Source organism: Penaeus monodon, chromosome 13 (genome assembly GCF_015228065.2).
Source record: "Penaeus monodon isolate SGIC_2016 chromosome 13, NSTDA_Pmon_1, whole genome shotgun sequence".
Taxonomy (NCBI): Eukaryota; Metazoa; Arthropoda; class Malacostraca; order Decapoda; family Penaeidae; genus Penaeus; species Penaeus monodon.
The window spans coordinates 4,833,034-4,847,103 of record NC_051398.1 but is presented as its reverse complement, the minus strand read 5'-3'; the positions used below and the strand labels follow the sequence as shown (position 1 = coordinate 4,847,103).

Here is a 14,070-nt window from a genome sequence, read left to right as displayed (position 1 = left end):
GAGAGAGAGAGAAGAGAGAGAAGAAGAGAAAAAGAGAGAGAGAAAAGAGAGAGAGAGGAGAGAGAGAGAAGGAGGAGGAAAAGGAGAGAAAAGAGAAGAGAAGGAGAAGGAGGGAGAGAGAGGAGAGGGGAGGAAGGAGGAGAGAGAGAGGGGAGAGAGAGAGAGAGAGAGAGAGAGGAAGAGAGAGAGAGAGAGAGAGAGATGAGAAAGGAGAGAGAGAGAGAAAGAGAGAGAGAGAGAGAAGAGAGAGAGAGAAGGGGGGAGAGAGAGAGAAGAGGAGAGAAGAGAAGGAGAGAAGGAGGGGGAGAGAGAGAGAGAGATAATACCCACAATATCAAAATGATATCCATATCAAAAAAAAAAATTTTAGTAACAGAATAAAAAACATAAAAAATAATAAAATATGAAACAGCACATTAAATGATGGCCCCTGTACCTTTTTCAAAAGGACGCACACTTAAAAATCTTATTATTCGTAGGATAGATAAATAAAAAAGACTTTCCACAGTACATCCCCCCAAAAAAAAAAAAAAAAAAAAAAAAAACAGCCACAATAAGAAATGAAGGATAAACGATTTTATGTCATTTTTTTATTGTGGTTGTTTTCATCTTCCATTTTCGTTTTTTGCTTTGGTTTGTTTTTCACGCGCAGAATACTACACATCGTTAAACTCGAAATTTTATCACTTGTTTATACCCACTCGCCCACACACACGCGCGCACACAGACACATACTCACTTAACCTGCATCATATTATGTATCTTACTTATATTCTCTTCGCTGTTCTTGAATTAACGCAATGCAAGGGCCAACAGTTCTACTACATTCATTAATTAGCTTGATTAATGGAACCCAAAAAAGAAACAAGAAAGAAAAACATAAACACCCAAAACCCCCCAAAAATATGTTGGGGCGTGTGTGGGTGGGTGTGGTTTGGTGGGTGGTGTGTGTGTGTGTGTGTGTGGTGGTGTGTTGTGTTTGGGGTTTTTGTTTGGAGCGCCGGGCGTTGGAAAGTGTGCGCGCGTGTGTTCGTGGGGTTGTGTATGTGTATTGTGTTTAAAAAATATACGACACCCCACGACCTCTCTGACCTGAGAACGAAGTCATAATCCATAAGACACGGAGAGCAGTGGCTGTAGTAGGTCCTCCAGTGCTCGTCCTCGTGTTTGCTGTCGATCACGTACTGCACGAACTCGAGGAACGTCGGCCCCACAGGACTAGCGAAGGGATTCCCCCTCAGGACTACGGGGAGTCCTGCCATCACCTTGTTCCGGACTTGTTCTTGTAGGAGGCCGAGCTGTTGGAGGGGAAGGGGGAGGGGGGAGGACGTGGGTGGAGGACGGGGGGAGTGGAGGAGAGGAAGGGAAGGGAGGGGAGAGAGTGAATTCAAATTAATTTTTTTTAATGTTTTTAGTTATTATGTCAATTGCCTTCTACGGGGAACATCTATTTTTAATGAGTTTGTCTATAAGGTACCAAGCACGTGGATTGTATGCTTATCAAACTACACAAATTTCGACAAAAAAAGAAAGATAGAAAAAAAAAAAAAATTCTCTTGGTAATTCGTTTAACAACCGTAAACCTGTCCCAACAACCACCCTGAACCTACACTTAATAATCCTAAACCTGTCTTTAACAACCCTGAACCTATCCTAACAATCCTAATCTTGTCCCAACAACCCAAAACCTAACCCTTAAGAACCCCGAACCTACCCTTAACAACCCTGAACCTACCCTTAACCCTAAAACCTGTCCTTAACAACCCTGAGCCTACCCTTAACAACCAAAACCTATCTTACCAACCCTTAACAACCCTAAAACTACCCTTACCAACCCAAAACCAATCCCAGTCCCCCCCCACCCCCCCACCCCCATCAAACACACCCCAGCGACCCACCTGTCCCTCGCTGACGTACTTGGGGAACTCCCTGTACCGCCGGACCATTTTCTCCCCGTAGCGCTTGTAGTAATAGGATTTCTTCCCGTACTCGAACTTGTCCCTGAAGCAGGAGAGGAGGCGCTCGAAGGGGTGGCGGACGATCATGAACTTGGTCGTCCTCCGGGCTACCTGGACGAGGAGGAGGAGAGAGCAGAGGGCGTGGGTCAGAAGGACGGTCTGAGGGCGTGGCTGCTGAAGGAAGGGGCTTTGGTTGTGGGAGGAAGGGGGGGGGAGGGGGGACAGGAAATTGGAGAATATCGGGTGGAGGGAAGGGGGGGAGAGGAAGGGGGAGAGGAAGGGAGAGAAGGGTGGGAGGGGAAGGGAGAAGGCGGAGGAAGAGAGAGAGAGTGAGAGAGAGAGAGAGAGAGAGAGAGAGAGAGAGAGAGAGAGGAGAGAGAGAGAGAGAGGAGAGAGAGAGAGAGAGAGAGAGGAGAGAGAGAGAGAGAGAGAGAGAGAGAGAGAGAGAGAATGAGAGAGAGAGAGGGGGGGGAGTGCAGCTTGTGCAGACCTAAATATAAAATTAAAACGTACTCTCCTTTGTATAAACACACTCAAATGATCACATGCGGATGCATATGTACATACATACATACATACATACATACATACATACATACCCACACACACACACACACACAGACACACACACACACACACACACACACACACACACACACACACACAATATATATATATATATATATATATATATATATATATATATATATATATATACATGTGTGTGTGTGTGTGTGTGTGTGCATATATCCATAAATATACATAATATGTACATATACATACATCTACACATATACATAATATATACATATATATACACATATACATGAATATATATATGTATGGATATATATATATATATATATATGTATATATACATATACATATAAATACACATATCTATACCTGTGTGTGTGTGTGTGTGTGTGTGTGTGTGTGTGTGTGTGTGTGTGTGTGTGTGTGTGTGTGTGTGTGTGTGTGTGTGTGTGTGTGTGTGTGCGTGTGTATGTATGTACGTATGTATGAATATGTATATATACATATATATGTGTATATATATATACATTCATACATACGTACATACATACACACATACGTAAACATACACACGTACATATTGCACCCTCCCACACGTGCAAAGGGAAGGATGAGTCCGGATTCAGCCCGCCTGCAGAGCCTGCACCTCGCACCCCAGGAGGACAAAAACGAGTTTGAGAGGAAGAGAAAGGGAAAGGACAAGGCAAAGAGAGAGAGAGAGCGCGACCACGAGCTCCTCTCTGTCCCAGCAGTGTCGAAACAGCCCCGAGAGAAAACCCGTTTTACTTGGCTTTACGACAGGGAAACGAAGACCAGTCAGCCAACCTTGGATCTGCCATATGAGTATCCTTAAAACTTGAGACGAGATTGGGAGACGCAGCTTTGCGTGGTGGTGATGTTGGCGATAAGGAGGAAGTTAATGTTATTATAGAGTTGAGTTATTAATGAAAAGTCCTCTATTACTAATAATAATGACAAGAGTAGTAATAACCAGACTTACATTAATGATAGTGATAATATAATAACCGCCGCTTCCGCTACCACCACCAATAACAACAACAGTAATAATGACTAATAACAGAGCAATAAACATACTCATATCCACATATCCACATACACACACCTAAAGAGGAATGGGTGAGATTGGATTCGACTACACTCCACCTTAAAAAACAATAACGAGTTGATGAGGAAGAGAAAGGGAAAGGGAAAGAGATAGAGAGAGTGGCAGAGACGCTCAGCAACAGTGATAATACAAATAATAATAATAATAATAATCTGCTTCTTCTTTTGCTCTGGCTTTGTCCTGTTCCTATACGAGATCGCTATAGAAACTGGTTATGGCAGATAATAACATTAATAATAATAAGAACGACAACAATAATAATAATAATAATAATTATTATTATTATTATAACAATAAGGCAATAACGACGACAACAACAACAATAATAATAACAATAACAACAACGACGACAATAATAATAACAATAATGTTTACCTAATCACTGGTACGTATGTGTAAGTGTCTCATTTCCCAGTTCAACAACATGAGGACAGGAATGACATCTCATTCAACCCCGTGTATAAATGAATGTATTATCTCATTAATACAACTATTTAAATACTCATGAGAAGTAATGTATTATTTCTACACATATTTCACAAACAAACAAAATATTCGAAACAGAAAAATCCAAAACGAAAAAATAATATTAATAATAATTTCAACAAACACAAATTTCACCAAATAAACATAGAATAATTTCAACAAACACAAATTTCACCAAACTCAGAACATGGAACGAAGCAGCAACCTGTCCCTCGTTAAAGGAGATTTTACTTCCATAATTACGCTAAACACTCGTCCAAAAAGGGAAGCGCGTGACGGCCAGGCCTTCCTGAGCGTGGGAAAGGGTCCGGAAGAAACAGCTGACGACAAAACAGCTGATGCAGAAACACCGCGCTGGTTGGAGCTACATCATATGCTGTTGATGCTATGTGGTTAGGGTATGTGGTTAGGGTATGGGGTATGGGTCTATGGGGGTTATCGCGTGTATGTGGGTGTGTGGTATGAAATAACTGTGTGCATGTTTGAGTGTTTGTTTGTTTTGCTTCTCTGTGTGTGTGTGTGTGTGTGTGTGTGTGTGTGTGTGTGTGTGTGTGTGTGTGTGTGTGTGTGTGTGTGTGTGTGTGTGTGAGTGAGTGAGTGAGTGAGTGAGTGAGTGAGTGAGTGAGTGAGTGAGTGAGTGAGTGAGTGAGTGACTGAGTGCGTGCGTGCGTGCATGCGTGCGTACGTGCATGCGTGCGTGTGCGCGTGTGTGTGTGTTGTACGATTTCCTGTAAATTAACTCATTATCACCCTCTTGACGTAACATATGTGTACGTGTGTGTAAGCACACTCAGACACAAGGGCAGTACATGAACACCCACGTTATCTCACAGTGAACCTCCACGAGACGATCGCTTCGAAGCTCCGTTATCCCAGCACTCTACACATTTATATAATTTCCAACTTTTTCCACAAATCACTATCACAAAAGACCTTCTTTATAAGTGTAAATAAAATTCCCTTCCCCTGAAAAAAATCAGCTATCCCCTTTCCCCCCTAAAAAAAATAATAACAAAAAAATAAAGTAAAAAATAAAAAGCCTTTCGCATCAAGAGCTCACCGCGGGTCCAGCGAGATTCGATATCTTGGGGTACACTTGGCTGACGAGTTTCTGCAAGGGAATGTTCTTGGCTCGCTTGTACCCGCCGATTTCGAGGAGGGTGATGGTCCAGGAGGTGCTGGCGGCCTTGTACACCGGGCAGAACGTCAGGAGGTTTATTCTGTGGAAGGAGAAGGATGGAAAGATCAAGACAGTTCTCGGGTTAGGGTGTGGAGTCTCCTTGTCTGCGTTTGTTCGTGAGGATTTGGAGAGGGTCGTCTGTTACGTTTGTGTGTGTGTGTGTGTGGTATGAGTGAGATGAGGAGACGGATTTATGATATGGGGATTACAGACGAGTATAACATATGCATACGTGGCCATACTCTCTCTCTCTCTCTCTCTCTCTCTCTCTCTCTCTCTCTCTCTCTCTCTCTCTCTCTCTCTCTCTCTCTCTCTCTCTCTCTCTCTCTTTCACACACACACACTCCACACACACACACACACACACACACACACACACACACACACACACACACACACACACACACACACACACACACACACACACACACATACACACACACACACAGTCAACGCCCACCTGTCGAATATAAGATTATGTATATCCATGAGGCCAGGCGGCGGACCCTTGGAGTCGAGGGAGGTGTCAGGAGCAGGCAGGTGTGGGCACGTCCCTCTTAAATGCTTGACTCGCCGCTCCTGTTCAGCCAGGAACTTCCGCAAGGGCTGTGGAAAGGGACGGAATTTGTTTAATTAAAGTGTATAATTCACATATCTATGATTTTTTTTTCTGGTTTCTCTTTTTTATTCTTTTTTTTATTTGCTTTGTTTTGTTTTTGTTTATTCATATTTACGGAGAAGGAATCAAGAAATGGATGTATAGAGAATGTAATTTTTTTATCGTTTCTTCGTATGCACAGGGGTAGCCTTTTATGTTTATTGAGTTGCAGTATTAGACTCCTAGGTGTTTCTCTCACTCAAGTTGAACAATAACGATGAGTAGAACGGATCCTACTTTATAATTCCAGGCTTATATTACAGGAGAATACATGAAAACAAGACTAAATTTTCACATACATCTGTATAGAATAAGACCTACTTTGTAACTCCCTGCTTTGTATTACAGTATAGTAAATATAATTAGACTCATCTAAAGACATATCTGAAAGGCAGGATCGACAAAGCCCTCGAATTCCTCACCGACTTCTCGGGAAACTCGAGCGCCCTCTCCTGCAGCGCCTCGCGGGAGAACTTCTCATCGGGCCGGGGTCTCGCGTCGCGCCCCTTGCCGGAGATTCTCGCGGGCTTCTTGACTTTGGAGGAGAGCTTCGTCTTCAGGACCTCGACGAACTCAGCCGGGGTGTAGTCGGGGTAGTCCTGCACGTAGGAGTCGTGTTCCTCGCCGTCTGCAATGCCCTGTCGCACGTACGAACCTCCCGCCTCGTCGATCCTTCCCGAGCTGTTCGTCTTCGAAGCTTCGCCGTTTCGCGAGCCCGGGTTTTGTTCCTCTTTCTCCCTCGTACGTTCTCCGGAGTCACCTGTGTCGTTTCCCTTCGGTTCTCGTTGGTTCTTCGCGTCCTCCTGGGCTGCCTCGTCTCCAGGACCCCCTTCCCCCGCGTCCTGTCGGCTGGAATTCACGGCATCCTTATCTCCTTGCGACGCCGCCTCCTTGAAGGGATCCGAATACACTCTCTTGCTAAACAGCGCTCCCGCTGATTCTGTTTTGGACTGATTCTTCGCCGAAGGAAGGCTGTCGGTCGCTGACAACCGGAAGAAGTGTTGGCTGACAGCAGAGGGAGACAGGTTCAGGAGGAAGAGCGTGAGTGTCAGCACCACCGTCAGGAGGGCGAAGCTTCGCAGCCGGAACTTTAAGATCTTCATGGTCGCCTGGAAAGGGAGATCAAATTTAAATTTGGCATTAATGACTCTTTTCTGTCTGTGCGAAAGAATGTGAGGATGGGCTCTCGCGCTACGCTTTTACGCCAGTTGAGCATTGCAGCTTATAACTGGTAACTGCCACTATCTGTATTGTGTCGACGCTGTCGCTGGAGTGAGGATAAATACGGAGCTGGAGTCCATGAGGCAGTTCGTTGTCGCTTGTGACCTCGTTCTGGCAACTCCTGCGACTCCGCTGGCGCTAAACCGTACCGGTCTCTGCCGTTTCTCTGGAGAGGGGGAGCCTGCTGCATGGGCAACAGCTCGCTCCTCACATTCTTTTGCCCAGGCACTGACTCTACCTTCTTTCTGTAAAGGTGAGCGGTCTCACACCACTGGACACTCCAGCGACACTTCCCAAGCGTCGACACAAGTTACCAGCTAAAAGCTACAGTGCTCAATTGGCGTATAAGCGTATTCATGTATACACACACGCACGCACGCACACACACACACACACACACACACACACACACACACACACACACACACACACACACACACACACACACACACATACATACACACACACGCACACACACACACGCACACACACACACACACACACACACACACACACACACACACGTGCGTGTGTGTGTGTGTGTGTGTGTGTGTGTGTGTGTGTGTGTGTGCGTGCATATATACATATACATATAAGCACGGAACTGTGTTTATTGCGACGAATGTAGAAAAGGTATGAATGCGAGTGAATTGGTTCACATTGCAAAAGACGTAGTTGACTGTTTTCGATTATAAATTCGTCAGAAAAAAAAAATACATTTGAGAGAATACAAAACATACACATATCAAACATGATCAGATATTCTGGAAATAGGACGTATATAAAGCTGGACATCTACCGATCTGGAAGGAAGCAGAAGTGACCCAAGGAGGACTGAATAAACAAAAACAAAACAACGATGGAAACTACACACATCGCGACGGAGGAATAGATTAATACTGCATCGGTCAGCTTCAAACTATCTAAGGTCGTGGCAAGAATCATGCAGATAACGGCGACAGGTCACGGAGGTCAGGGCTCCTTTCGTTCATGTCTGAGAATATATATTTATGTATATATATATATATGTATATATACATTATATATATATAATATATATATGTATTATATATATAATATATACATATAATATATATATGTATATATATATATAAATATATATATATATATATAAATATATATATATGTTTATGTGTGTGTGAGTGTGTGTGTGTGTGTGTGTGTGTGTGTGTGTGTGTGTGTGTGTGTGTGTGTGTGTGTGTGTGTGTGTGTTTGTCTGCTTTGTAATCTTGCTGATCAATGTATTTATAACGAGGATATATTCAAAACCCTCATGCACTGAAGATTCTCACTTTCATTCATACTTTTTCTATATATAAGCACTATTGGCGAAATAGATCGACCTGCCAAAGTGACACAAATATATAATCAAAATAAAACATCAATGCAAAACATACAGCAACAAACACACACACACACAAGCGCGCCCGCACACACACACACACACACACACACACACACACACACACACACACACACACACACACACACACACACACACACACACACACACACACACACACACACACACACACACACACACACACACACACACACACACACACACACACACACACACACACACACACACACACATTCCCCTTTATGATACACCGCCCATATAAACACATAAATAGGTACCTAATAGACCGCAGGTAAAGTCCCATGACTAAACAGAATGACAAACACAATAAAAAGTATCGCGGTATACCACTAGAAGCAAACACAGTTCCCGGGGCCTTTGTTTGACCCAATGTATACTTTGTTCAGGCAGAAACGTTTACATTTGGCTCATAAAAGGAGCATGCAATATCATGCACATGGGAGCAAAAAGAAAGGGGTTTGCAAGCACGTGCATGCGCGCCCACGTGTACACAGACATAGCAAATACAGTCATGCGTGTGGAAGTGTGTGTTTTGTGTGTATGTGTGGTGTGTGTGTGTGTGTGTGCGCGTGTGTGTGTATTTGTGAGTGAGTGAGTGAGAGTGAGAATGAGTGTGCTTGTGCGTGTGCGTATTTACTTTTGTTGCTTGAAACTCGACATGTTTCACTTTGAGGTCATATGACAGAGAAAATGGCATATAGATAGACAATGGTGATGACGATGACGACGAAGAGGGTACTGTATACTGTAGATAAAAATGATGAGGATGATGATAAAATAATAACGATGATGTAGATGATCGCAATGGTGATAATAATCTCTGACAAACCAACATAAACACAAAGAAATAAAGGCAGAGGGCTGACACTGGCAACCCAGCGGGGTATTTTCATGCCCTCTTAGTAACAACGACCCGGCGATAGATAGGTAAGATAGATGGTTAAAGAGTTAGAGAAAGATTGTTTGTACACGTGTGAGGGGGACAGATTACGTAATTATATATATATATATATATACATATATATATATATATATATATATATATATATATATATATATATATATATATATATATATATACGTATATAAAGGCAGATAGAAATGGGTATATAGATCAATAGGAAGACTAAATACATGAAAGTGTGTTTAGATAGATAGATAGATGGTTAGAGTTAGAGAAAGATTGTTTGCACACGTCTGAGTAGGGTAAATGTGATTCCATATGTATACGTATATATAGGGAGATAGAAAGAGGTATATAGATCAACAGACAGAATGAGTAGATGAAAGTGTTTAGGTATATATGTAAGATTTTTTAAAGGAGTTAGAGACAGATTGTTTGTACATGTGAATGGGATATATGACATGAATTTATATATAGGCAGACAGAAAGAGGTGTATAGATCAATAGAAAGACTGAGTACATTAAACGGTGTTTATACAGATAGCGTTAGAGAAAGATCGTTTGTATTCGTGTGAAAGATGCCGTGATTTTATACATACGTGTACATATAGGCAGACAGAAAGAGACGAACGAGAGTATTAATGTGTGTTTACAAAAGCGTGTCCACTTGCCTGTATGTATCTACTTTCCCTTAAAACATTTACGTTCACTTAGAACATTTCTTACCCACGTTATCCACACGGGCGGTATCTCTCACAACAAAAACCGAACTGACTGTATCCCCCTCCTTGACCTAAGCAACAAGTCAATGTTTATTAGCGAACGATTAATGAAAAAATTCCCATCTCCCAGCTACCCTCTTTCTCTCTCTCGTCTCCCTCTCTCGTGGTTTATTCCGGGCGGGTTAGGTAATGGACTCCCTGCCCCCCCCCCTCCCCCCCTTCAAAAGGTGCCAGAGGTCTTTTCCCAACGACAGGTGTTCTGCTAATAGTAATTTCCTCGGTCTGCCAACAATGGTTTATTGGCAACAGTAGCAGGCATATGTCAGCAGTTCCTTCCTGACAACATATTAATCAAGTATTTTACCGAATAGGATTTCGTGGCTGTTGGCAGTAAATACCCTGACAGCAGTATCAACTACTTTTCTACGATTATTCTCTGGCAATAGATACAAATGCCTATCACAGCTACTCCTTGACAACCCAAAAAAAGATATTTACAGTAAATTTCTGAAAATAGTAACACTTCCTTGCCAGCTTCAATCCGTGGAAATTGTTCACCATTCCATTCCGTCAATGTTTTCTTTACTATTATCATTATTATTATTATCCTATTTATTTATTTTTTATTAATATTATTGTAACTAACTAGCTATGATAACAGAATAACTGGTCTGTAGGTTAATGTCTTTTTCATATTTCCACTTTTTAATTCTGTGTAATCAAAACTGCTGGTTTTCATTACTTAAGAAATGTCGATAGTGTTCACTTAAATACTGAATTAAATATCTGAATTTATAAAAATGCGCTTATCAAATGCAAACGACGTGACATGAATTACGAACCATCCATGTTATTCATTTATTTATTTTTAGTCCATTTGAATTGACAGTAAGCGTTTACAAACACACATACGAATAATACAATTATACTTTACACTGACCAACATTCGTCAGGTCGGTGAAGAACCTCCTTTTTACAAAGATTAATTTTACAGTATCATAATGCATTACAGACACAAACACATAAACGGAGCCATACACGCACATAAAGATACCTGATAAAACAGGAGGGAGAGGGAGAGAGAGATAGACAGACAGACAGATAGATAGATAAAGAGCGAGAGAGAAAGATACAGACAGACAGACATACAGAGCGAGAGTAAAAACATATACATATTCTAGAGAGAGAGAAAAAAGTGAAAGACACAGTGACCGATAATCTTACACAACCAATCGAGCGTCATCCTCATTTACTTTTCTTTGAGAAATACCAACACACACACCATGAGAAAAGACGCAAACGAACTGGTTATGAAGCACTTCGGTTACGCTGCGGTTGTGCAATCAGCTACAACTGGTCTTTTCTGCGCGAATTTATTGCCATTTATTGACGCTGCTGTTATCATTGTTATCGTTAGTATTACCATTTTTATTATCATTGGTACTAGATACTTTTTGATTGTTGTTATTCTTATCGTTGTCTTTGGTATCATTATTATCATCATTGTTATCATAATCATTATTATTATCGAAATCACCACTATTCTCATCATCATCCTTGTCATTCTTATCATAATCACTGTTATTATTATTATTATTATTATCATTATAACCTCTATCGTTACTATCATCATATCACTTCTATCGTTATCATAAGCATTATTGCCACTATTACCATTTACGATATAAGTTTTTAATTTCTTACCGGCGAAAAAAACAAGTAAATATTTGGGTATTTTGTCTTCAGTTCAGAGAAAATAATGATCCTGTTAACAAATACATAAGCGTGTGTGTGTAAATGTAAACTTGTGTGTGTTTCTGCATATACTCTTTCCATTAATGTATTCAATAGCCAATGCCTTACCTCCCTCTAATTTAATTTCCCAATTCTTACTCAAACCAAGAACAGGTTGATAAAAAAAAAACGAAAACAAAATAATAAAAGAAAGAAAGAAAAAAGAAAAAAAAAAAGCTTTTCAGCAATAAATAATCATCGAGACATTAGGTAGCTTTAACAGGGAGGTCGTTTCTCTGTAGCAATACCATAAAATAACTGACAAATGTGTAGATTCATTTCTTTACTGTTTATGGTTCCTTCGGGATATTGAACTGTGCCGAGATTTATTTCGCGTGCAACTCTCGAAGCGAAACTTTTGGCCATTAGTTAATTTTCACAGGACAAGTTTGTTAATGTGTCACTATGTTGAAAATTTGCAGAGATTATCCAGTCCCTTTCAATAGTTTTTTTTTGTTAGATTGACTAATTTTGATGTTAGCTAATTGCTCGTATACATTTGTATCTGTATACAAATATATGCGTCCGTTATTTAAAGTGATTGTGACTTCCTGTTCCGATTGTTACAATCATGTGAACACTATTACATATCTTATTTTATTCGTTGCCGGTTATCAGGAAGCTGCGCCACTCATAGCATCACTCACCATTGTCTATCTGCATAGTTTATCATAAAGAACACACACTACACACACGGTATCATGAAGGTAACGCAGATTTAATGTATATCCTCTGTGAATCGACCAGACAGACAACACTTCTGACTTCAGCCAGACCAGGTCGATTTCTGACCTGACCTGCATCTTTTACAGTAAAGCAATAATTCAGAGACCAGCCCCGGTGTCACTAAGGCCTTCAGAAAAAAGTCTGAGACCCCTTTTGGTGCCACGAAGATCACCTGCGTTTCTAAGATCGACCTCTCAGATTTTCAGATCTTCTTTCAGAAACCCAGGACCGTGACCATACCGTTCCCTAGGTGACGGCAGGCATAGTCACCCTGGCATTAGTGTTCTCCCTAAGAGATCTAAGTGTCTGTGATTATGTCTCCTCCGCACCCACGAGAGCACTAACCCACAGACTGTTCTTTGACCTTATAAGAACAAGGCCTTGGCAGTTGTGGCAGTGACGAGATCAGACTCACGGCCTCTGAGGACCACGCCCCTTCTGATGATATTACTTCCTTGTAGCGAAGATGCAACAACATTGTGTGTGCTGTACTCAGGGCATACATGTAGAGACGTTAACACATCCGCACACACAGAGAGACACATATAAACACATATAGACAGACAGACATAAACATATTCACACACACACACAGAAGCATATAAACACATAGACAGACAGACATAAACACATCCACACACACACTTGTTTGTGTATGTTCTTATACAGAAACGCAGATATAAACTGATAGAAAAAAATACATCGATATCAATCTAAATATATATTTTGTAACCCCCAACAAACATAATGTCTACACGTAAATAAAAATCGTCCTGAAGGGCATAAATGACTGACAAAAAGTATATCTTCGAATAATGACTCATCTACCAACTGCACACACGTGGAAAGAACACACATATATCACGAAATAACATCACCCTCGAGACGCAATATTATTTTACAAACCCACAAAACAGTCCTTAATTATTCAACTCGCATCAAAATGACTACCTGATGTTGCATTCAGCTCAACGCATCTATTTATTCACACGCGGGATTGTCAGTATCACTCCCTTGGCTTTTGCAATTCGCACCTTACCTGAGCAAAGAAAAACGATGAAGAAGAAGAAGAAGACGGAGGAGAAGAAGATGAAGGAGAAGAAGAAAAAAGATTAAGAAAATAAAGATGATAAGAAGAAGAAGAAGAAGAAGAAGAAGAAGAGGAAGAAGAAGAAGGAAAAAGATGAAGAAAAGAAAGATAAGAAGAAGAAGAAGAAGAAGAAGAAGAAGAAGAGAAAGAGAAAGAAGAAGACGAAAAAGGAGAAAAAGACAGAAAGAAGAAGAAGAAGGAGGAGGAGGAGGAGGAGATAAGAATGAATGAATAAATAATGGCACACTGTGAGGGTGTCATAC

At 41.2% G+C, this 14,070-nt stretch overlaps 1 protein-coding gene across 4 annotated transcripts in view; it reads right to left on the bottom strand.

The window, feature by feature from the left end:
• Positions 1-1,092: 1,092 nt before the first annotated feature.
• The window catches only part of LOC119580056, a gene marked incomplete at its 3' end in the record, with an annotated part of 26,236 nt that continues 13,258 nt past the window's right edge, over positions 1,093-14,070 (bottom strand). For 3 of the 4 annotated variants that reach the window (XM_037927958.1, XM_037927959.1, XM_037927957.1), the window contains 5 exon segments: positions 1,093-1,298; positions 1,899-2,069; positions 5,168-5,327; positions 5,748-5,893; positions 6,368-7,054. In XM_037927958.1, coding sequence (XP_037783886.1) covers positions 1,093-1,298; positions 1,899-2,069; positions 5,168-5,327; positions 5,748-5,893; positions 6,368-7,048 — 1,364 coding nt within the window. 4 annotated transcript variants of the gene reach the window in all.